The sequence below is a fragment of the Patiria miniata genome, unplaced genomic scaffold (assembly GCF_015706575.1).
Source record: "Patiria miniata isolate m_02_andy unplaced genomic scaffold, ASM1570657v1 HiC_scaffold_20, whole genome shotgun sequence".
Taxonomy (NCBI): domain Eukaryota; kingdom Metazoa; phylum Echinodermata; class Asteroidea; order Valvatida; family Asterinidae; genus Patiria; species Patiria miniata.
The window spans coordinates 26,831,510-26,858,012 of NW_024037059.1; the positions used below are offsets into that span (position 1 = coordinate 26,831,510).

At 42.7% G+C, this 26,503-nt stretch overlaps 1 protein-coding gene and 2 long non-coding RNA genes across 3 annotated transcripts; 1 reads left to right on the forward strand and 2 right to left on the reverse strand.

Moving 5' to 3' along the window:
- Nucleotides 1-1,235: 1,235 nt before the first annotated feature.
- LOC119727076 lies at nucleotides 1,236-1,880 on the reverse strand. The gene is made up of 2 exons (XR_005270888.1): nucleotides 1,850-1,880; nucleotides 1,236-1,283 (listed from the first exon to the last, which is right to left on the reverse strand). It is a non-coding gene; the product is annotated as an uncharacterized LOC119727076 (long non-coding RNA).
- An 8,790-nt stretch (nucleotides 1,881-10,670) lies between these two features.
- LOC119727946 (complement C1q and tumor necrosis factor-related protein 9-like) lies at nucleotides 10,671-24,976 on the forward strand. Its single transcript, XM_038200026.1, is given in 3 exon segments — nucleotides 10,671-10,688; nucleotides 14,576-15,328; nucleotides 24,080-24,976. Coding segments are annotated over 3 exon segments (1,668 nt in total).
- Nucleotides 20,738-21,528, reverse strand: LOC119727253. The gene is made up of 3 exons (XR_005270929.1): nucleotides 21,456-21,528; nucleotides 21,197-21,304; nucleotides 20,738-20,825 (listed from the first exon to the last, which is right to left on the reverse strand). It is a non-coding gene; the product is annotated as an uncharacterized LOC119727253 (long non-coding RNA).
- Nucleotides 24,977-26,503: the final 1,527 nt, after the last annotated feature.

Here is a 26,503-nt window from a genome sequence, read left to right on the forward strand (position 1 = left end):
AAAAAGCTTACTCGGTTTAAAAATAGTAATGGCACTAAACTCCCCGTTAAATTATTCTTTCTGACATGCTGTCATTTTGAAGAAATTAATAAAAGAAGGCCTTTTCGTTCTCACGAAGAGACGGGCATGTCAAAATTGACAATTTTTTTGGATTTCGAGTATTTTCAATATTTTGCTTTAAAACATGGTACTTAAGCATTCTGACATGTTTCCGTAAGCAAAACATCATTAGTTCCTGAATAACATTAATGACGTCAGGGCAGGCATCTCGATAATTGCATTTTACGATTTCACGAAGAGACGCAAACATGCCTGCCCCCGTGAACACGAACAAAACGTATTACACGGAAAGGCGGTAAAAAGTAGGTCAACGGATAGTTTCGTTTTCACGAAGGGAAGGGCATCTTGTTACATTCTCAGCTGCGCGCGCGTAATCGAACACGCGCACCCTTCCCTATCCGGTTCGTTAGTAAAAACGTCATACACGCACTCGCACCACTGATTACTAGCGCCCATTGGCTACAAATGCTCAAGCTGCGTTAACTTCCGGTTCCAATCGTGCAGAAAGTGCTGGAGGTGACGTCACACTAACGAACCGGATGGAAAAGCACATTTAATTAAACAAGAAGGGCGTAAACGTGGAACAGTTGGATTTTCGTTTTCACGAAGGGACGGGCATCTTTACTCATTAATTTTGGCTAATTAACACTGTATTAATTATAATTATTGGTTAAAGTTTATCTATCAAAGAATTACGTCAAGGTTTCCTTATTGCATAAACTTGTTGCAAACCTCATGCATATGCATTGCAGAGGCTGCATATTATGAATATACGCTTGAAAACGTCTTAGTCAAGTCGTTAGACACGTACAGACTGACCATGCCGCGCGGTAGTACATGACTTTTGCATGAATGGTTGTAGCGCTCACGTTGCATGAACGGCAGTGGCATGGTATGCGGATTCTGGCGCTGATGACGGACATAAACCACTATAGTCTAACGACTTGTCATCAAGTCTATCACGTTGCATGAACGGCGGTGTCATGCGGATTCTGGCGCTGATGACGGACATCAACCACTATAAGTCTAACGACTTGTCATCAAGTCTAATGCAGAAACTGACAACGATCGAGTTATTCAAGTCTGTAATGCAGCACACGCATGGGATCGCACACGCATGGGGTCGAAAATGTACGTAGCGTCCCCGCTACTAGGACAGCATGCGGTACGTCGTACCCCCGGCACAGAGCTTGGCAGTCGCGCGCGGCGGACGCGATTAAAACCTACGGAAGTGGATTTAGGGACATGACCCCCCAAACAATTTCGGCCCTCTATTTCGCCCGGGCGGATTACTATTTCGCCCGGACGGATTACTAAATCGCCCGGGCGAATTATTATTTCGCCCGGGCGGATTACTAATTCGCTCAGGCGAATTACTATGTCGCCCGGGCGGATTACTATTTTGCCCGGGCAGATTACTAATTCGCCCGGGCGAATTACTATTTCGCCCGGACGGATTACTAATTCGCCCGGGCGAATTAGTAGTCTGCCCGGCCGGGAGAATTAGTAATCTGCCCTGGCGAATTAGTAGTCTGCCCGGGCGAATTAGTAATCCGCCCGGGCGGAATAGTAATCCGCTCGGGCGGAATAGTAATCCGCCCGGGCGGAATACTAATCCGCCTGGGCGAAATGCTAATCCGCCCGGGCAAAATAGTAATCCGCCCGGGCGAAATAGTAGTCCGCCCGGGCGAATTAGTAATCCGCCCGGGCGAAATAGTAATCCGCCCGGGCGAAGTAGTGGACCTAAAAAATATTTTCGGTCATGTCCTAAATACGCTTCCGTAAAAACCACTCATTACAGACTTGATTTCAAGTCTAGTCCCTTCGTGAAACCGGTGACAAAGTGACGCATTGCGGTTGCTACTATTCGTCAGTTCAGTGCGTGACATCGCTAGCTGCGGCAATCAGCTGAATGAGAACGTGTCCGGACGCTGATTTTGGGCGCATATCAAAACAAGACTCTTCAAGTTTTGAATTGAAACCAAGATCCTAGAATATTGGTTGTAGCGCTCACGTTGCATGAACGGCAGTGGCATGGTATGCGGATTCTGGCGCTGATGACGGACATAAACCACTATAGTCTAACGACTTGTCATCAAGTCTATCACGTTGCATGAACGGCGGTGTCATGCGGATTCTGGCGCTGATGACGGACATCAACCACTATAAGTCTAACGACTTGTCATCAAGTCTAATGCAGAAACTGACAACGATCGAGTTATTCAAGTCTGTAATGCAGCACACGCATGGGATCGCACACGCATGGGGTCGAAAATGTACGTAGCGTCCCCGCTACTAGGACAGCATGCGGTACGTCGTACCCCGGCACAGAGCTTGGCAGTCGCGCGCGGCGGACGCGATTAAAACCTACGGAAGTGGATTTAGGGACATGACCCCCCAAACAATTTCGGCCCTCTATTTCGCCCGGGCGGATTACTATTTCGCCCGGACGGATTACTAAATCGCCCGGGCGAATTATTATTTCGCCCGGGCGGATTACTAATTCGCTCAGGCGAATTACTATGTCGCCCGGGCGGATTACTATTTTGCCCGGGCAGATTACTAATTCGCCCGGGCGAATTACTATTTCGCCCGGACGGATTACTAATTCGCCCGGGCGAATTAGTAGTCTGCCCGGCCGGGAGAATTAGTAATCTGCCCTGGCGAATTAGTAGTCTGCCCGGGCGAATTAGTAATCCGCCCGGGCGGAATAGTAATCCGCTCGGGCGGAATAGTAATCCGCCCGGGCGGAATACTAATCCGCCTGGGCGAAATGCTAATCCGCCCGGGCAAAATAGTAATCCGCCCGGGCGAAATAGTAGTCCGCCCGGGCGAATTAGTAATCCGCCCGGGCGAAATAGTAATCCGCCCGGGCGAAGTAGTGGACCTAAAAAATATTTTCGGTCATGTCCTAAATACGCTTCCGTAAAAACCACTCATTACAGACTTGATTTCAAGTCTAGTCCCTTCGTGAAACCGGTGACAAAGTGACGCATTGCGGTTGCTACTATTCGTCAGTTCAGTGCGTGACATCGCTAGCTGCGGCAATCAGCTGAATGAGAACGTGTCCGGACGCTGATTTTGGGCGCATATCAAAACAAGACTCTTCAAGTTTTGAATTGAAACCAAGATCCTAGAATATTGTATTCTCGAAATGTACAGCATTCACTGAGCTAAAATCAGGTTAGTTGTTAAGCACTCTATCTTTAGCACTTTTGTTGCTTCAAACGAAAACAAAAATCACAAATGACAAATGATCTATACCTTACCTTTAAAGGTAACATGCAACATTTTGCACACATTAAAAAACCTACCAACTTTCTTTGAAATACCTTATTTGACTGTAAGTATAAAAACCTCAGGCATCCTGTGAAATCACGGCACCTGGTGCGCTGTCATGTTTAAGAGAAGTGGGATTTTTTTTTTAAATTTCCATCAATTTCCAAGATGGTCGCCCGTACTCCTAAGAACCCCGCAAAATAGTTTTCAGCACAAAACACTAATGAAGTACAAAACACGTCCATCAGAATGCAGACATTTCCCACAGAACCGCTGCACAGTTTGCCCCCAAACTCCGTACTACACCTCATGACATACTCACGTATAATATGCGCAGAACAAACATTGCTGGATTTTGTCGGTTTTTTGGCTAAAATGATGACAAATATGCCCTTTCCGCACTGAGCCAACCTGACACTTGAAATGTGCACGCATATGATCCAGCGATGATTTTCGGTTCGCTCGGTGAGCGCCGCGGGGGGGGGGGGGGGGGGTACGGTACTTGCACTTGTACTCATGCGCGTACTATCATTTCGCTTGTACCGTACCCCCCGCGGCGCGCTCCGAGCGAACCGAAAATCATCGCTGGATCATAATGTGCACGTTTCAAGTGTCAGGTTGGCTCAGTGAGGAAAGGGCATATTTTTCATCATTTTTGCCAAAAACCCGACAAAATCCAGCGATGTCTGCTCTGCGCATTTTACGTGAGTATGTCATGAGGTGTAGTACGGAGTTTGGGGGCAAACTGTGCAGCGGTTCTGTGGGAAATGTCTGCATTTTGATGGACGTTTTTGTACTTCATTAGTGTTTTGTGCTGAAAACTATTTTGCGGGGTTCTTAATCTATGAGGCTCCACTACGTGGAGCCTCATAGTTCTAGGAGTAGGTCGCCCGATCGCATCATCGTTTGAAAAAAAACCTGACTATTTTTCATTTACCAAATTTAGTTAATCCACATTTTGTTTGAAATGGATTACACATCCTTGAACGGGTGCAAGCCACAATGGCTTGTCAACTTTGTACTTCCTTTCATCTTGATTAGGAGGATATTTTTTAGAAGTGACGAACCATCTTGGTTAGGAGGATATTTTTACAAGGGAAAACATGGAGGACACTAATCGTCTGGGCTAGGGGGATACTTTTAATGGGAGGTATAGTTGAACTAACCAACTTGGCAAGGAGAATATTTTTAGAAGGAAATATGGAGGAAACTAACCATCTTGGCTAGGAGGATATTCTTTGAAGGTAGTTATCGAGTGGATTAACCATTTTGGCTAGGGGGATATTTTTATAAGAGAAAATTTGGAGGAGATTATCCATCTTGGCTAGGAGGATATTTTTTAGAAGGGAATTATGGAGGTGACTAATCATCTTGGCTAGGAATTTTTTTTTTTTTTAAATAAAAACAAATGTGACCCTTGCAGTAATTTTGGGCCGAGTATAGATAGAGGCAGTCGGCAACAACAAAGTATCTCAGTTTTGCTGGTTTAATTCTGTGGGACGAAGACGAAACAATGTTGGTGAGTCTACGTCAAAAATCAGTATCAAGTAAATAAGTTAAAAGTAAAATAATAGAAATGAAACAAATAGAATATTTAACACTCTGCAGTTCGCGCCAAAATTACGGCAGCGGCCGCCATCTTGAATTATGCATCGGTTATAAGCAAAATCAACGTAAATGATTCTAAAATAGGCCTAATAATGCAAATACCGACAAAATCATCATTTATCCGATCTCTTCAGTAGTCAAAGAAGCAAGTAACTTTAGAAGGAATAATTAAATAATCGGAAACAGGGAATAGTCTGACGTTAATACTCTTACTGTTACTCCCGAATAAAGTCAAATACATACATATATAATCAACGAAATATCATCGGAACGGCAAATAAGAATGAGTAATGTAATGTGTTTATAGTGCTAAATAAATGATAATCATACAAAATAAAGTGAACTTACAGCAAAAGATTATTACCTGTGGGACGAAGACGAAACAATGTTGGTGAGTCTACGTCAAAAATCAGTATGAAGGAAGCGCGCGAAACCTAGCATAGAGGGCGCTCTCCGATTTAAATAATATATGCGGGTAGATAAAGAGATTGTTACGTAATCAGGTAAGTAAAGGCTAAACAAAAATAAACGGGGGTATTAAAGGGAATATACAACATTTGCAAACATCCAAAAATAAAACTACCATGTTTTTGCGAAATACCTTAATAGGATGTTGGTAAATGACAGTCTAAAGCATCCTGTAAAATTATGGCACCTGGTATACTGTCATTTTCAAGAAAAGTGGTATTTTTGTATCAATTTCCAACGCTGATCGGCCGATCAGCGTTGGAAACAACTGGCTTTTTTTCAAATACTGGCCCCAATTGACCATTGCACTTGTTTGCAATCGATTACAAACCTATGAACGGGTACGAGCCAGCTAGACTGGTTCCCTGACCTTACAATTCCCCAATGTATGTAAACTGCTCTGTTTCTTCTTATATGGAGTCGGGGAACCAGACTACAGGAAAATGATCGTTTTTCTTGGTTTTTATAGCATTTTCGAACCCAAAACCTCCAAAAAGTCAGTGTAACTATATTTGCTTTATATTTCCAACCCCCCAATTCCATCCATTTCTGAAAATTACAGCAAAAGCAAATGATGTATATTCCCTTTAAACTTACGACCGTCACATTATTCCCCATTTTGGATAAAATATCGTCCTCGACATTGCTCAAATTATTTACACAACAATAAACACAGAATTAATAATAAACACTGTAAATTAACAATACACACTGTGAAATCTCTTTCCTGTCGTGATAAATATATACACTTATTCTTTAAATGAACATTACGACCGGCGCCTGGCCTTCAGTAAATTCAAAGAAAGGAGCATTCTACAAGCTTTGCTAGAACACAAATAATGTGAGAAATCACTTAGAATCAAATGCAACAAAAAATGTAACCATCATGATCTTTCATAATGAGTGGAAAACGGTCAAAACGATATTTAAAATAAAACACAATAATCCTTTTCATTAGCATCATAAAAAACAGGCAGTACTAACTGAACAAACTCATTTCCATATACCTTGAAACTCTCAAGTGATTTAAACAATGGAAATTACAATAGAAATTATACCATCCTCTGTCCTTATTATGTGAGGATTCTGACAAAAAAAATAACATATACATTGACTTAATTCAATTCACTATATTCATGGAAAGTGGAAGTGCGAGGGTTGGATTGCACTGTGTTCTTGCAGAAGGAGTCGAAGACAAGCTCTTTTTCTTGTCTCTGCCATATTGGGTTTTTTCCACTCCTTCTCTTGGCGTGGCTTGGGTTGTTGTACTCGATGTTGTCTGTTCTGGCCAAGAAAATCGTAAGTTAGTCGGTTGACAGGTCTTCGAGTTCTGGTTGGTCTTGGACTAGGTGGTGAGAGATATGCTGTGCTCTCGCTGACATTGGCCTCTTGTACACCCTAATTAACACTTTCTGTGGGTTGAAAGGTCAGAGAAGGAGGTGTGTCTTCTGCGTAACACACTTCTGGAGTCAGTTCTGGAGGTGATAAAGATGGAAATGGGGAATTGTCTCTGGGTGTGTCATGCTTCATTACTGGAGTGAGTACTGGAGGTGACAGTGAAGGAGATATCGTTTCCATCGGGAAGAAAGCAATGTCTATCTCTTCATCACTGGTCTCGTTCTCTTCCATGGCTGACTTGTGGACGTTCTTACTTGTATCTGTTTTCACCTTACTTGAGGCATACACAGGCGTTTCGTCCTCCATCTTGTTATCCTCTTTTACGGGGAGAAACATGCATGGGGTGAGGAGATTCCTGTGCACAGTTCTCTCTTTGCCATCGTCAAGGGAACGGACGGTGTAGACAGGTACGTTTGTGTGTTTACTGATCACGACGTAAGGCTGTGGCTCCCATCGGTCGGCTAATTTGCTGGTTCCAACTAGGTGTTTATTCTGAATCAGAACCCTGTCACCTGGATGTAAAGGGAGCTACTTGGGTGCCTCTGTCATACAGACGTTTCTGTTTTGCCTTTGCCTGTCTGACGAGGTCGCTGGCTCTTTTGTAGGCACTGTGAAGTCTATTTCTGAGCTGTTCTGTGTATTCGTCGTATGCGGGTGTGTCTTGTTCCTCTGCTTTCAGTCCAAAGAAGAAAGGGGCATACCCTGTGGAGTCATGGCGAGTCGAGTTGTATGCGTGAGTCATCACTCCGTATTGCTTCCAGTCTTTCTTTTGGTCTGCTTCAAGTGTACCGAGCATGTTCAGTAGTGCGTGGTTGAAGCGTTCGGTGAGACCGTTTCCTTGAGGATGATAGGGGGTTGTACGACTCTTTTTGATGCCTGAGATTTTGCATAGTTCCTTGATGAGCTGGCTTTCAAAGTTTCTACCTTGATCGGTGTGAATTCGGACGGGGAAGCCTTAGTTTTATATGATCTTCACCCAGAGTACCTTTGCGACTGTGTCGGCTTTCTGGTCACGCGTCGGGAATGCCTGGGCGTACTTGGTAAAATGATCTGTCACTACCAAGATATTTTCAAAGCCGCCTTTGCTTCTCTCGAGCTTGAGGTAGTCTATACAGATAAGTTCCATTGGCTCGCTGGTGTTGATGTTGACGAAGGGCACTCGGGTTTTGGTGGATGGAGTTTTTCTAAGACAACATCTCGTGCAGCGTTCGCACCATTGTTTGATGTCTTGTGCCATCTTGGGCCAGAAGAAACGGTTTCTTGCCATGTCCAGAGTTTTTTCATAACCAAAGTGGCCGAAGTCGTTGTGTAAACCCTTCATAACGAAGGTCTTGTATTGTTGAGGTAGAGCAAGTTGTTGTGTACTTGAACTATCAGGTGTCTTCCGAACATGATACAGCACACCATCTCTCATCTGAAGCTTCTCCCACTGTCGCAGGTACAGGAAACAGCCAGGCTGCTCACGAGACCTCTCAGCTGGAGTTGGCTTTCTACCCTTCTCCAAGTAGTATATTACTCTGGAGATGTCTGGATCGGCTGTCTGACCTGATATCAGATCCCGCTGCGTAACTCGAGGTAGCTCATTCTCCGCGATTGGAGTGTGGCTTTGTGTCATGACGTCACATTGAACAGCCGGTGTTTCCATAAAAGGATGAGACACCGGTGGATGACAGTTACAATCCTACCCCTGACGCATCCGTCTGCAGTATGAACGGGAGTTCATAGTCGGCGTACGCAAGGATTGGGGGAGACGTCATGTGCTTCTGCAACAGATCCATGGCTTTCTGGCAGTCTTCCGTCCAGATGAATGGTGGTGTTAAAGATGGAGACTGTCGTTTGGTTCCCCTCTTCTTTCGTCGTGGGTCACCGGCTGTAAGCTGGTACAGTGGAGAGACTATCTGTGCGTACCCTTTAATAAACCGTCTGTAGTAGCCTGTGAAGCCAAGAAAACTTCGCAGCTCTTTGCGGTTTGAAGGAGTTGGCCAGTCTACCACTTGTGCGGTCTTGTCTGGATCAGTGGCAACGCCTTTGCCTGAAACGATATGGCCAAGGTACTTCACTTCTTCTTGAAGTAGATTGCACTTCGAAGGCTTAAGCTTCAAACCATGCTGTCTGAGACAGGAGAACACTTTGCCGAGACGTTCAATGTGCTCTTCGAAGTCCGCTGAAAAGACAATTATGTCATCGAGGTAGAGTAGGCAGGTGACATAATTTTGTTCTCCGAGGCAGGCCATCATGAGTCGTTGGAAAGTGCGTTTTATAAGCCGAAGGGCATCCTGTTGCATTCGAATAAGCCCATGGGAGTGGTGAAAGCCGTCTTTGGAATGTCTTTCTCTTCCATCCGCACCTGCCAGTAGCCTGACGTTAGATCTAGCGTGGTGAACAGGCGAGCTTTGCCAAGGGCATCCAGGGCTTCTTCGATGCGAGGAAGAGGGTATCGCGTACTGTCTTGTTGTTGAGTTGACGGTAGTCGATCCATATGCGTAGGGAACCATCCTTCTTGTGTACTATCACGATAGGGGAGGCGTAAGGACTGCTGCTCCTGCGAATGACATTTGCATCTTCCATTCCCGTTAGATGATCCTTTACTGCTTGATACTGGGATGGTGGGATTCGGCGGTGAGGAAGACGGAAGGGTGGTCATAAACGATGAACAAAAGATTGCTCTTTGAAACTTAATTAATGTCACTCTTCCGTCTTACCATAGAGCTAGTCCGAGTAACTTGGACCCAACTTATCGCCTTTTTAACATTCGGACATGGTCTGGCGATAGTAGGGTCCAAGCTAATCCTTATATGCCGAGCAACACAATTCTGTCATTGACCCGAAACCCAACAATACCCCCCAAAAACATCAGATTTCACCCTCAAAATGGCCTCCAAATGACTAGATACGCCACCTGAGGTACAAGTAGACATCGATGATTAAGATGGTTGTACTGAAGTTTACTTGTGATCTGGATGAAAAGTGACATTTCTCGTTCAATTCCGAGAGCTCCCCTCACGATCGTGAACACGTTAAATTTCCGATTCCTCTTTGAATTGCAATGTGGTCTTCATGCCCAGCGTTCACTCGATGGTCCCCGTATTCCGAGTGCAATTCCGTTACCGAGCGCGCGCGCAATGCATCGATTATGATAATGAGTAGACTGGATCACGTTAGTAAACACAGGTGCATTTCGAACGATAATAGGGAGTCGGGAACTAGGGCAGATTTTATGGACGGAAACCAGTTCAAGCTAGTTCCCGACTCACTATCGTTGGAAATGCACTCGTGTTTACAAAGTATGTGCACTCGGGATACGGGGATTTTAACGTCGGAATTTAACGTGTTTACAATCGCGAGGGGAGCTCTTGGAATTGAACGAGAAATTTCACTTTTCATCCGGATCGCAAGTAAACTTCAGTACAACCATCTTAATTATCGATGTCTACTTGTACCTCAGGTGGCGTATCTAGTAATTTGGAGGCCGTTTTGAGGGTGAAATCTGATGTTTTTGTTGGGCAATGTTGGGTTTATGGGTCAATGACAGAATTGTGTTGCTCGGCATATAAGGATTAGCTTGGACCCTACTATCGCCAGACCATGTCCGAATGTTAAAAAGGCGATAAGTTGCCGGGGTCCAAGTTACTCGGACTACCATAGAGCAAGGACTCTTACTGGCCTTCAGCGGGCAATCTTGGGACAAATACAAATGTGGTACTCGGTATGTAATCAGACCCCCTATGCGATCCTATTTCTACGCACTCACATTCAATTTGCATTACCTGCGCAAATATGCAGGATTGAGGATATTTTACACTACGTCGTACACAATAGGCTGCATGCAGTGCGCGATGCCAGGCTATACTAGTACTATGCACTATCTAGCCCTGGTAGGACGTCGGTCTCCATTGCACTAGTTACTACTGACGTCCTGGATATGAAGTGGTCGCTACATAGCGAAACAATTTATAACAACATTATTTCATTGTTTACCTGATTAAATTAGCTGAAACTTCGTCCATAATATTCCTTGTGTCAAAAACTTGCAGACGGGCGGGTTCATAACTCTTTAAAATGTTTTGACCAAACATTATTTGCGCAAAAATAAAATGAAAATGGGCCCCGAAACAGAAATCGGCGAAAATTGCGCGGTCTTTATCACGGAGCAGCAGTGCTCATTTACTACTTTGCGCGTGCTCTTGCCTTGCGCATTTCTAACATGTGCGAATATAATAGTTGCCTGCTAATTTTGTGCTGCGCAAGATTCCAAAAAACTGCGAGCGATGCATTAGCCTGGCTCATGCGTACAAACATGAAAAACTTCTCGACGATTCGTACACGTGCACGTTTTATTTCACAGTGAATTTTCACTGAAAGTGAAAGCAGATTTTTAAAAGATATTCAAGGAGTTGTTAAAAGTACCAGGAATATATAACATCCCACATGAGGAGGGTGTTCGTGCTTGCTCCTTGGCTCTGGCCAAGGCAGGACACACGACTCCTCCCAAGAGTGATGTTGGCACCCTCATGAGACTTATACTAACGAAGAACAATTTTTCCTTCCTTGGTGAACACTATCTACAGGTACACGGCACTGCAATGGGCACTCGCATGGCTCCGTCGATGGCTTGCCTCTTCATGGGTGACCTCGAAGAACGCATTCTTGCCTCGGCCCCATGTCGCCCTTGGATCTGGTGGAGATATATTGATGATGTTTTTTTCATCTGGACTAGTGATAAGGACAGTCTCTTGAACTTCACTATAAACCACATCAATTCCTTCCACAGAACCATCAAATTCACATCGGAGTTCTCGGCTCACCAAACCCACTTTCTGGATGTCACCGTCCGCAAGCAAGGCAACTCACTAACCACTGACCTGTATTCCAAACCCACAGACACCCACCAGTACCTCCACTCCTCCAGCTGTCACCCCAGGCACTGCAAAACTGGCATAGCGTTTAGCCAGGCACTCAGACTCAGAAGAATTTGTTCTAATGATTCCGATTTCTCCCGCCATACACAGATACTGAGGAACAACTTGGTGGCCAGGGGTCACAGCTCTCGCCAAGTTCATCGTGCCATTACCAGAGCTAAAGCTATCCCCAGAAATCTAGCTCTCACGGGAAAGGCCCCTGATGCCATGGCCAAACCCATGATTCCCTTGGTTACCACGTTTCACCCCAATCTCCCTCCCCTTCGCAAAATCACTAATGACAATCATCATATCCTCCATACTTCAGATCGCCTTGCCCGCGCCATCCCCAACGGCCCCACATTGGCTTACAGGCGTCCTCGAAATCTACGGGACTTGATTGTTCGAGCTGAAGTCCCATCCTTAGATGCATCCCCTCCCACCCAGCATGGTACTTTCAAGTGCAGTTCCAGATGTGTTGTCTGCCAGATTCATATCCAGGAGTCTGACTCCTTTTCTGGCCACTCTTCTGTCACTACCCACAGAACCATTGGTAACATCACTTGTAACACCTCTAATGTCATATATCTCATTTCTTGCAGGGTCTGTGGAGTGCAGTATGTAGGTGAGACTAAGAATACGCTCAAGAAGCGTTTCTATGCCCACCGGTCAACGGTCAACACCAAGAAACTAGACACCCCTGTTGGTCATCACTTCAACCTGCCTAACCACTCAATTTCTGATATGATTTTGCAGGGCATTGAATCTCTTGGCCATCGCAAGGACTCAGTTCGCCTCAGCAGAGAGAAAGTGTGGATGAATCGTCTTCGAACTATTCAACCACATGGGCTCAACATCCAACTTGGAAATGATTAATCCCTTTTTTTCCTCCATTGTCTTCTGTTACAGATAATCCATCTGGTCTTCCTTGTTTGTGTTTACCCATCTTCCCCCACCTTTCATCCCTTTCCACCTCCGCATTATCCCTTCACTCTCACACTCTTTTGTCCGTTCCCACTCCCTGTGACCTTTGATCCTTCCCCTTTCTGGTCCCTCCCCTGTTCACAACAGACCCCTTGTGGTTTGCCATCTCCCTTTGTTTCTTTGTTCTCTCATCCACCCTCACCTGCATCTTTCTACACCTTTCCCACTTAATCCTCCTTTTGTGTTTCTTCTTTCAGCCCTGCATGTTTGTGTGCACCCCCATGTTAATGTATGTACCTCTGCCATTTCTGTTTTAGCCTCTGAAGAAGAACTTGCTAAGTTCGCAACGTCAGGCCACATTAATTTTAAGATTTATATATTTCAGGTCCATCCAGTCAGTAAGCAGTTTGCAGCAGTTTCACTTTTTTACAGGAATATATATGAACGGACTTTGAACGAAAGCGCGGGTAACGTTCGCCAGCGATATCCCATAATTTCTTATCGACCAATCAAAGGCCTTATTTCACACACGCAAGCGCATTAGGTCAAATTACACCATAAGTTCGTAACACCAGTACTTGATTTGAAATGAATGCTTCAAGAATCATTTTACTCTATTTAAACACCAATTTTCATTCCAAAAGATTTAAAAAAACATTGGTGTAAAAATTTTATCACCACAGTTTTTGCAGTGTAGATGAGCGTATCAGATCTCTGCGGTCCGTGGGTCTTTTCAAGTCTTCATACAACCAAGCTAACATCTCCCATTATGCATCCTAGCCTTCTCTCATAATTGAGTATACTGGGTTTATTTATTCCTCACTTATTATAAGTTTTGTTTGTTTATCTTTTTTTTGCTCATACAGCCTTTTGTCATCTTTTCATCATTGCCTCTGTCATCAGTATATGTTCCTTGCAGTGGCGTAGCCACGGGGGGGGGGGGGGGGAGGGGCGACCGCCCCCCATGAAACCTTGCCCCCCCCCCCCGGTCGCCCCCCACTGAGATTTTGAGTTTCTAAAAAAATTATCATTGGCGCCATGGGCCCTATTATGTACTACAATGTATCTTTTGCTTAGAAAATATTGGTTAAAGTGGTCAGAAATTGCCTCAGATAGCACCACAGAGCATTTAGAATCCAACATTTTTCAGGGCCCTTAAGCGGGCCCCCAACCCCACGCCTATAGCTCAGAATTCTGGTAGCTGATTCAATGACTTAAACCTCGAAAACAATGTTCACAAAATTGTCTTATGCCTTTAGTAAAAAAACCCTCGAAAATTATGTTTAAATTATTATCTTTTGTGCTAAGATAATTATTGGTTAAAGTGGTAAGAAATTACCTCAGATCACACCACAGAGCATCAAAAATCCATTTTTTTTCGGGGCCCTTCAGCGCTTGCATCAGTTATGATCAAGGTATGTCCCCCCCCCCCCCCCACTTTTGAGAAGCAATTGACGTCCCTGCTTGACGCCCCCCCCCCCATGAAATGTTCCAGCCCCCCCCCCCCCCCCAGCGCCCCCCACTGAAAAATTCCTGGCTACGCCACTGGTTCCTTGTGTCGTGTCTGCTTACCATTTTAATGTCTTTGTTTGTTTGCTTGTTTGTTGTTTGTCATGTGTTGGTTCTGTAGGCCGTTTTCAACAAGCTTCTGTTTATTAAACAGCCCCACGCTCTATTTGCCTCTTATATTTTGCTCTTAATTTGATATTCACTAATGCATGGTTTAACCCTTTGTATGTATTTTTTCTTTATTAATCATGCAACTAAATGTGAAGTGGAATTGAAGAATTAAGATAATGAGCGTGGTCCTAGGGCCCAATCAACCCTGTTAAAAATGAAAGGGGAGTTACGGTGATACACCCACTCCAGTCCACCGGGACTATACGCCTTTTCATTATTTATCAGGACATTTTATTCAATTTCTTTTTACTTTCCCCCAGCTTTTTCAGGAGCAAAGAAAACCCACAGGTCTGCTGCAGCTGCTACCTCTTGTGATTTGGTTGTTTTGGCTTTCAAGCAGTCATTGTGTCGCTCAGGAAGAGCTCCCAGAATCAAGCTGTTGCAGTTCTTGCTTCCAAGGACCGGCCGGAACACCAGGTGTTCCTGGAATCCCAGGAAATCCAGGTGGAAACGGGATCCAAGGACCTCTTGGCCCCAAAGGTGACCCTGGGTTTGGCCTCCCTGGACCCAAGGGAGATACCGGCGACCAGGGACGGAAGGGAGATCGAGGCGAAACAGGGTTGCAGGGCCGTCCGGGGAAGCTGGGACCTGCTGGGAAGCTGGGACCTGCAGGTCTTGAAGGAGGAATCAGTGGAAGGCAGAAAGGCGACCAAGGGGAGCCAGGAGTCCAGGGACCGCAAGGACCGCCTGGTGAGGGGCAAAGGGGTCAGGAAGGAGAAAAGGGCCAGCCGGGAGCAAAGGGCCAGCCAGGAGGAAAGGGCCAGCCAGGAGGAAAGGGCCAGCCTGGAAGACATAGCTCGGGTTCACCAACATCGTCCGCTGCCGTCGCATTCAGCGCTTACCTCACAACAAGTGTCTCAGGAAATCGTGGTCATGTTATCATCTTTAACAACATCATGACGAATATCGGCAATGGGTACGATTCGCAATCGGGCGTGTTCACGTGTTCGATACCCGGGACCTACTTCTTCACGACCAGCCTGCAAAGAATGACACAAACTAGGGATCCTTTCGTACAATTGAAAAAGAACGGGGACGTTATCTTTTCGGTTTATGACAACCACGACCATTTTCACCATCAGTCCAGCAATTCAGCAGTTCTTGTCTTGGCCACATGGGATAGGGTGTGGCTTGAGTTAGGTAGGGATGCCACTGGTATTCATAGCGGTTACAATAAGGATTCTCACTTCTCTGGCTTTCTGATCCATGCAATGTAACTCAACTACTGTGGAACATGCCCGTGTGAATATTTCCTGAAACCAACTGAGCCTGATTATGTGAAGACTCACTGATTTAGGAGTGGGTTTGGCCAGATGTTTGGAAGGGGGTGTTCCATAATTTAATCTAAAGCTCTGTAAACTTATGTAATAACAGAAGTAAGAGGAATGGTCAACGACTGTGTTTTGCAAACAGCAGTCAATATTAAAATATGGTTGTTGTTTCGAAGGGTTGGTATTGACTATGCTATACCCTACCCCTGTGCGTTTGACCTCTGCCTACTTGTGATGTTTCATCAGAAGAATTTTACAACCAAGCAGTGGGTTATCCAATTGTGCGTTCCAGTTACGCGAACGTGTTTGCGCTCGTTAGCTATTGGCCATGCGAACGTGTCAACCCGAAATGGATTGTCATCAAAAAATGCTTTCCAAATGGCGGCGCCCTGTATTTCAATTCTGTATGTCAAGTATCGCGGTTTGGATCGCAGCTTTTGAAATCTTGGAAAAAATTAATTGTGACTGGAAGTGAAATGTTGCCAGTATATATACTTGTATATTGGAACTTACCAACCCAACTGATGTAGAAACGGAAAATTTCAGCTCCGATATAATAATAATAATAATAATAATAATAATAATCGGCATTTAAGAACGCTCTTTTTAGTACACTAAATCACAGCGCTTACAGTATTATTATTATCCCTGATCATTGGGCCAATTTAACATTCCAAATACCATCTCAGCTCCCTGGGGAGTATACAGCTCGATGCTGCCTGTTAGGCGCAAGCAAGCTAAATCAATCACATAACCATCTCTGCCCTCACAGGTACCCATTTACCCCTGGGTGGAGAGAAGCAATGAGTGACAAAGTGCCTTGCTCAAGGGCACACGCACCATGACCCCGCCAGGACTCGAACCCACAACCTGCAGCTTTACCCACAGACCACGAATCAGTGCCCATGCCCTTAACCACGAGGCCACAGCACTCCACTATAAGCATTACACTGTTAAAAAATGTCTGTTCATTAACAGTTGATTCTATTGTCAATTGGCATAACAGGAGTTACTGTTTTTGCACAGTATATTCTACTGTTTCTTTTTTCTCTGTACATTAACAGCAGATTCTACTTTATTTGATATTGTTCATTTACAGGGCATTCTACTGTTTTGCAACAGATGATTAAGTGTTGTCGTTTTGTAATCTAACAGCACATTCGCTGTTTTTTTGTTCCTTAACAACTCTCTGTTGCTGAACAAAATGTTGTTTTTGTTTAAACGGTGATTATTTGATGGGGCCGATAAACGACAAAGTGTTCATGTTTGTATCGAGGATTGCGAATGACAGGTCCTGTGTGAGCCTCAGTACACAGATATTCTCGTATAATGAACGTACTTCACATGCAGATACTTGTTACACGTCATGTAATGGCGGTTCTATCGATAAAACCCATGAAGGTGCAAATGTAGATACTTGCACGTTGGCTAACGGCGAGTCATGCTGCAATGACAACCAAGCAACTTTTAAATGTGTTGTCGTTGACAATCAGGCTTACAAACTGAAACCGCTTCTATATAGCGCTTCTCCTTGAGAGTAATAGTCATTTACAATACAAAATACAAACATGTAAGCAGAAACGGATAAGTAAATTTGCTCCAAGATGCTACCGTACGCATACGCATGGACGCAACGGGAAGTTGTATGGTACTGTATAGTCCAACTCCCGCGTGCGCCTTCCTTGACAACATACTGATACCCTTCAGCGTTTATGCCACAGTAACGTTGCACTACTACCGCCTACCAGTGAAAAATCACGGGATACGGCCGAACCCTGTACAAAAAAGATGATTCTCTGTTGACCGACAGCGATGTGACTGCGTTCTAACAGAGTCAGAACGTGGGCTTGTTCAAAACATGATGTTCCTTGTGCGTCCACAAAATTTTAGTTTAACAGCGAATATACCGTAACCAAACAGAGAAATTGAGGAAACTGTACGTAGGCAGTAACACATTTGTAGATTTACAGAAAAATTCGAAAACAGTAACGTCTACTGTAAATTTACAGAAATGTCAACAGAAAAACAACTGTTAAATTACGCAATTTTTTACAGTGTACGTTCATGAAAATTTAGTGTGTCGGCCATTTTGGGAAACATAGCGACTGACCCATGAGAATGCAGGAAGACCGTTGGGTTTTGTTGCCAACGTTCCCTAACGTTGGTGGCAAATAGTCGGTTCCTCTGCATAAACGTTGCTCACGTTGACAAACGTTGGCATTGTTATCGTAAATGAAACGCACTCAAAGCTAAGGGAAAGTATGAGGTTGCTGTGACGTCATTGTCACCATAAACCACGCCCATTTTACAAGATCTGCCTTCAGACAATTTTCACTCCACTTTTTCACTTCAGTGCAATGTGGTTATAATCGGGAAAACGATTTTTTTCACACGCTGATAAATTGTTGCTTTCATGTTGTACCGCACATGTAATGTATATTGCATGATCGCTTAAAAACACAGTAAAAAACATGCTAATTGACGACAAGTTGTGTTTTTTCTTCAAAATACAGACACTTCACTCTATTCCATTGAACTGTTCTACTTTAATGTTTCAATAAAAAAATGATATAATTATAATTTTGATCTGATCTTAAAGTGATAAATTTACAGTCACAAACAAGGAATGCTGCTAATTAGACGCTGTTCTTTAAAGTTTTAAAGAAGTCATATGCAGATTGTAAACAACTGAAACGGTCTTTTTACCCTTTGGTCAGCAAAAATAGTTTACATGCCAGAAAGTCTCAGTGAAATTCTGCAGAGCAGTCGACTTGAAGCTGCCATGGTTTCGGTTATAATTTTTTTTTTTAGGACAGTTCTCCAAAACAAAACTATAGTTGCTATACAAACGAAACAGACGCTCTCCTTAATTGAGACGTTCAATGCTCCGAATTGGAATTCCGATTTATGCGAGTGTTTATACATAAATCAAACAAGCCGGGCTGTTTGTGCCAAAGAAAATTGATGACCAGGAATGTAGCCTTAACTTTTGTCGTAAATAATAGGCCTAACTGTAATTCTTGCTGTTTCGGTGTTTACCAATGTCATAGCTAGAGGCCTAAATGGGTCCTTTTTATGTGATTCATTATAAAGGCCATTCCATGGTTCAGTTATTTGCATATTTTATTTACTGATGGATGTAGTATTTCGTCCAAATAGCATACCTTCCATCGAACCGTTAATACCCTAACTCTTACGACTTCTGATTAGAACTACCGACGCCAAAATGCCACAGAATGTAACATATAACCTCTGCTGCAGTCAATTATCATTTCAAAACGTTGCGCCAGGAATTCTCCAATTAATGCCAATTATGATTCGGCTAAAGCACTTAATATGGTCAAAAAATGCTCCAAGAATTCGTCCCCGGGAGACCGAGCAGGAAATCGCTGTATAAATACAAGGTTTTGTGACTGGGCGGTTAAAACCTCCGTCGATCGCAGTGACTCCTCCACGCTGGTATCAGATAAGCCTCTGCCGGACACAGTTGAATACTTCGTGAAACGGAAAACCTCGCTATTTCCATTGGAAAGAACCAAGTTTTTTTTTCGAGAAACGGAACAGTGAGCTGTTACGCCTCTACCGCAGCCTTTTCCCCTGGATATCCCGACACTGGTCTCACGTTCTGGGAGCTGTTCTGTCTGAAGAATCAACCACGATGGCGTCACTGGTAAGGTTATTTTGCAGCCGATTCGACTTAGTCCAGTAAGAATTGACATGAAAATTACCCCACCCTAACATTTTAGTTAACAATCGATATTTTTACTCAAAAACCTTTATACGGTTGCCATGAACACACACAAAACTTATTGGTGTTTCCAAATACAAACATTGTGTGCATGTCTGTCGGCAAATACACTCTAAAACGTCCCTGGTCATAATATTGACATGGAATCCGGGTTCTATTTGCCCTTAATACCCTTTCCGGCCACAATGACAGTTTTCACGGTACAAAATGACACTTTTTCTGGTCATTTTTACCCGGTAACCTCTGGGGAAATTTCAAAATTATTTTGACCCGGAAATTGAAAAAGTATCATTTTGACCCGGAAAAGGGCAAGGCCAATTAGATTCCGGATTCCAGGTCGCGTATTTTTTTGCATCATACACTGTAAACCATGTGTTTAGGTTTAGAACACCTAAATAAACACTAATCTGTGACAGTTTTTAAACATGTGACGCAGTTTATCCAATGAACATGTTTAATTTGAAAACATATTTGGTGTTTAAAATCAGCACACTGACGGTGTTTAATCTTTAAACAGAACAGTGTTTAAAATATATACATCAAAGGCGTTTAACATTTAAATACTACTGACGTTTAAAAAGTAAACACACAGTCAAAAAGAAAACACGTCAATCTGTTGTAATTTTAAACAAGTGACACGTTTATTGCCTGTGACAGATTTTAAACATGTGACGCCATTTATTATTATTTTTCAAGTGTTTATATTCACAGTGTGTGTTTAGTTTCGAACAGTATTCAAAATTGCAAGTAAAACCTCAGTCACAATATTAACAACATTGCAATAAACGCATTTAGGGCACTTCACAAAGCTGTCTTGTTTTCACCTATAGGATTGTGGTGACAGGCCAATTGCGTTCTATCGAATCATGAAAATGGACACAATAAAATACAAATGTATTTTGTGGTCACCCCTAGAGAATATTTTACATCACGACAGCAAAAATAATGTGACATTTATGTGAATATACTGCCATGCCTATCAGTATGTTTCCAACAATCCTTTTTTTAAGACGCCAACATTTTAAGGCCAATTACAACTTTTACAAGTATCAAAACAAAGAAACAAAAACATTTACAAACAAAAAAGGGTGAATATAATGTAAAAAGGGCTAAAACAATTAGTTTCCTATTCAATGAGAGTTAGTTTTAGAAGTAAAACTGCAAATGAATTATACTTTCGGTATAGTTTGTAGTGGTAAAATAAGTATTGATCTTTAGCTGAGATTTCAACACAAATACCTTGTAGTGAACTGCATGAATTTGCTGGAATCTGCCCAGAATATTTTTCTCTGATTATGATTTTTTGAAAAGAACTCAAAGCATGTGAAAATACTTTGAATAATCCAAATCAAAGGCATAGTACCCCGAGGATAGGATGGAGAAGAAGCACATCAGTGTATGTTGTAGTTCGAGACTTTCTTGATGGTGTCTCCACATATATTATGTAAACTGTCGTTTAGATGCAGATAGTCTGTCTGGTTCAGCAGCATTCTGTGGACAAAAACAAGATTTCTGAGTGAGCCATACAAAAACTGATCAACTTTGAAAGTGAAACCATGTTCACAATAAAAAAAACAATGGAGAAAAATAACAGTCATTAAATAAAGTTTACTCAAGGAAGAATATGAAAACTGATTACAAAATTGGGTTCAAAGTAAGTTGCACAATTGTCGGCCTTTTTTTGGACCCACGTCAATATTAACCTTTGTTATCCAAGATAATGTGCACAAAGACTGTAAAGTTACAGTTTGAGCTTGATCATGGATCAAAAATTTTTAAAAAAACTGAAGAAAATAGGCAAGCTTTTCACAGTTTCGTACATAACTTTGCAGTCATGTAGGTATTTTACAATACAAAAATACCTCATGAATAGTTAGCACTCTCCTCGTCTTCGTACCCTCGCCACGTTTAAACTTGGTGTTCTGCTGGACGTACATGCATGCAGTTACATCGAGCATCTGCAGAGGACCCTATATTCAAAACATAACACATGTTCTGTAAAACGAACGTTTTTGAATCACGCACTGCAGGTTTTTTCAAAGGTTTTATACACAGCTGATCTATACAATCACACACTGCCAAAGCCAAATGACGATCAATGCCAAAAGACACTTAGCCTACCTTATTTTAAAAGTCAATAGCTTCCTTCATCCGCATGCAAGGGATTAGACACACCCTGAAAATATACAGACAGAAAATATTAAAACAATATACGCCCATATCATCATGTGAAATGGAAATTATGGTTAAAAAATCCACTTCACTGAATTTTCTAAGATTACAAACATTTTGACACGGCGTGTTTGCAATTGTAATTCGCACCATAGGCTATAGCCTCATATTAATGTAGCCGTACTCCATTAAGGAGGTCCGCTCAAATGATTAGATTCAAGGATGCCAAGAACAACCCAAGACAAACAGATACAATCAAAACACCAGGAGGAGTCAAAATATGTTTGGTCTCATGAACTTGTTACAGATTACTTGTTTACAAAATCAATTACGATAGTTCTGGATCTGAATCTCAATCTAGCTCACGAAACAAGTGTTACAAAAAGCAGACTTGGATTCAACTTCCAGCTCTATAAATTGTAATAACGTTGCCAATGATAAATTATAATCACAAAGTTTGTATTTCTAAAGTTGCCCCGGTTCCTAAGATTCCCAGGTTCCTAATATTCTTGGTTCTAATATTTTAATCAGGTTCCCAGTTCACAGGTTCCTAATTAAGGTTCCCAGTTCACAGGTTCCTAATATTTTAATATTTTAATCAGGTTCCCCGAAGTTCCCCGAACGCCTGGCAAGTGTACGGCTGTATAGACCGCTTGCAGACGCGTTCGATAATCGACGCGCGAAGGCGCGCGACGCCATGTTGTGGGACAGGCGTATATCAATTCACGCACATTTTGTCCCATAACATGGCGTCGCTCACCTTAGCGCGTCAATTATCGAACGCGTCTGCAAGCGGTCTATTGTGAACTAGGCCTCCATATTGCACCTGACATGAAACAGTCGTATTGCAATAAATCAACATGTGACACACGGTGATTAAAACTTTGAGATAACGAAGACTAATTCACCCAAAAATCACTCCTTTCATCAACATGAAATAAACTAAAACCTAGCCCAGCGGTAGCAGAGAACTTGCATTGTGACATTAGAATGTAAAGAAAATACAAATTTCGCTCATTTGAAACTAATATGTTGGTTTTCAAGCACAAATCTATGCACACGATACTCACACTTTGGTGTGCAGGCAGAAAAGGGCTGATCGCGCGTTCACGGCATGCACTGAGTGCGCGTTTGTATACATTTTTCTGGGCTGTGTGCCAATTGTATGGTGCCTCGTAAAAGACGTCTCACTACATTAAGTATACACTCAACATAGACCATCCCAATAATGTGGCTCAAATTCAGAACTTCCTTCATAATATTGTGAGGTGCACAGCAGTTATACTTCATAACAGCATCGTCATCCAAGAAAAGGAATATGAAGAAATCGAAATCAGGGTTCTTTTTCCCCCTTCATATTCATGTTTTATCACACGATCCTTTGGCCAATACCCTCTAATTCATCTCAATCATATTTTTAATCTATCATACTGTATATCGGGATTAATTAAATCAAACAACACAAAAGATAAAACTTACCACCTGTGTGGAAGCTTCCAGAACTGGTTCAAACTACAACCGTCGTACTGCATGCACAGAATACGTTGCATCTGAGTCGAGTACTCTTGCTGACTTGGCAATATGCATACCAAACTTGACCTCTAGCCTAGGTCATGACCAACTGTTACTGTTAGTACTTTCGGTGAGACTACATCATACATGTATATTGTTTCATTACCCGATGCAAATTTTGTTACCACGAATGACGATACTAATTCTCGCCATTACATTATTCTATTAGTGTGCCCAGATTATTGTCAGAAAAATGGCGGTTCTCTTTGTGCCGCGTAATTACTGGCCCGATTATGCCAGCACGCAATCAGATTTAATCCTATTGGTTAAGACCTAACATCACGTGGTCATATTTAAACATCGTGACGTGTAACGTGTTTATTAGGTGTTGAACACAAACAGCTAAATTAATAACTTGAGTTATTATTAGTGTCCTAATTAGTTAATAAGCCTTTTTTAAACAAAGTGTTATTCTTTGGGAATAAACAAAATGCTAACTAGTGAAATTGAACAGTTAAAACATTTTCTAAAACCGATCTTTTAATAAACACCCTATAGCACTGTTGACATTAAACGCAAACTGTTTTGTTTAAAAACACATGATGTGTTTAATATATTTTCACATAGTGTTTAAATCTAAAACACTGCGTTTATTTTTTAAACGTGTCACATGTTCTCGCGTTTTACAGTGTACATCGTCTTTGTAACCAATCACATCACGCACCCTAACATGAATATTTATCACGATGTGTGGATGGAAGACACTTAGGTTCTCGTAGTTTTTTTCCCTTCAATTAAACTTATCCCAACCAACAAAGAAATATTTGATGAAAACGGGCATGGGCTCGAACCACAGATATTGCGTTTTATAGTTCACTGCACTATCCACTAGGCTACAGTCTGTGGCAGCTCGACGAAAGCCGTCATTTGAAATGCTTGAATGTACATGTCTGAGTGATAGAAATAGTGTGACGTCATTGTTATTTTCTTATGAATTAACATCAAACTAGCTGAATAATCTGTACAGGCAATATCAGAGATATTTTGGACAACTGCACTAGTCTTGTTTATGTTTCTTTAAACTCCTTTGTTTTTTATTATTATCCAATACCCTATAGGTGAAAAGAAGACCTACCGTTATGTTTCTTTTGATTCTGCTGCTGTGGCTCTCCAGCAGTCATTGTGTCGTTCAGGAGGAACCAAGAGAAGCAACTTGCTGCGGTGCTTGCTTCCAAGGACCGGCCGGAACACCAGGCATTCCTGGAATCCCAGGAAATCCAGGTGGAATTGGGGTCCAAGGACCTCTTGGCCCCAAAGGTGACCCTGGGTTTGGCAACCCTGGACCCGAGGGAGAGACTGGCGACCAGGGACAGAAGGGAGATCGAGGCGAACCAGCTTTGCAGGGACCTCCAGGGAAGCAGGGACCTGCGGGTCGCAACGGAGACATGGGTGAGGGGCAGAAAGGTGACCAGGGGGATCAAGGGGTCGAAGGACCGCAAGGTCCTTCTGGTGAAAAGGGGCAAAAGGGCCAGCCGGGAGATGCTACATTGATTACTCCCTCTGCCGTTGCATTCAGCGCTTATCGTACGACAAGTGTCACAGGCGGCCATGGCGAAGTTATCATCTTTGACAATATCGAGACGAATGTGGGCGATGGGTACGATTCGCAATCGGGCGTGTTTTCATGCTCGATTCCCGGTGTCTACTTCTTCACAGCCACCCTGCAGAGAATCGCATCAACAGTGCGTCCTTTCGTGTACCTGAAAAAGAACGGGGAGAGCATCTTTGGGATCTTTAACTCTCATGATAATTACTATCATCAGTCCAGCAATTCGGCAGTTCTTGTTTTGGCAACAGGGGATAGAGTCTGGCTTGAGTTTGGCAGCAGTAACAGAGGTATTTACAGCGATAGTAATAAGTATTCTTTCTTCTCCGGCTTTCTAATCCATGAAACCTAACGCAAGTGTGGAAAGGCTTCACTTGAGTATTCCTGTTTTTGATCTATACTGTTGCTTGCATTGCAGAGGAGTAGTTCCTCGCTACATCATTTTCCCGCTATATGGACTGATATAACAGAAAATGCCTATCTTGCTCTTCAAAAATTCATACTACCAGAGACAGTACCTCCAGATAATATTCTGACTTTTAATCCCTAAAAGAAACACACATCACGGATAGAACAATAACACACGTGGATGTTTCTTGTGAATGTATACATATCAACGTATTTGTTATGGAAGCTAATTATAGTATATAGGGCCTATCTTGTATATCGAACTTTTTTTTATTGAGAGTTTTGGTTTGAACTAAGAGCCCTGAAGGTACCTGTATAGTTTTTAATAGCCTGTGTATAATACTTAAAAGTAGAGTGGACCATTTTGTAGCTATCCAAAAAGTAACCGATCAATTACTGTTGGAAAGCTGACTTGGTTTAACAATAGTAATGGCACTAAACTCCTTGTGAATTATTCTTTGTGGCATGCTGTCATTTTGAAGAAAACATTAAAAGAAGGGTATTTCCAAAGATGTGTCAAGTGACACACATGCGCGCGCGGCTGCTATATGGCTGTGTCCGAATTACTTGACTGCGGCTGGAAATAACACACGAGTTAATGGTAGTGGCTGCAGCCACTTGCCATAGACCCGTGTGTAATTTCAAGTAAGAGCCAAGTAATTCGGACGTGGCCTATTATCGGTTCAGTGTGTGACACCGCGTAGCTACAATCGGCTGCATGAGAATGCTGATTTCGGGATTGTGTCACGAGAGGGCAAAATTCAAAATATGACTTGGCAATTTTGAACTGAAGACCAGATCCAAAATATTGTGTTTTCTCGAAATATACAGCATTCACAGTGCTAAAACTTCATCGGGCTAGTTGATAAGGAACCGGTCTTTAGATTTGGAGCACTTTTGTTGCTTCAAACGAAAAAGAAAGCACAAATGACATATGAATCGGTAGATTTTGCCCTTCACCAACGTAGTAACACTGTATACTCAGTGTGTTACCTCTCCTGCTTTCTAGTGCAGACGTCTTACCAATCAACCACTGAGCTTGCGGGATCGGTTAGCTGGTTCGAAGGGCAAAACTTATACTGATTTACATCACCTCGACGCAAATTAAATAAAATAATGACAAAATTTTGATCCAAATATGCGAGCTCCTTTGGTTGCAATAATGTTCTCCTTTTTAGAAAAGACATGTTTGATTAACACTCTTTGAAGCCTTCATTTAGAGGATATTTTGAACTCGTTAAACGGGTTTTGTAAGGACGTACGTATATATTATGTTTACAAATAACTCTTAACATGGATCTTTGAACAGTTAGGACCACTAAGGCTCAAAAAAGGTCTCCGGTTTCTGGTATGGAGCTTGCCCGAAAAGTGGTGCGGTGACGCGTTTTTTTTTTTTTTTTTAACGTTTTTTTCTTTAAATGTCGGCTGTTGACTGCAAATGGTGCCCGACTAATTTTAGTGCAAATATATG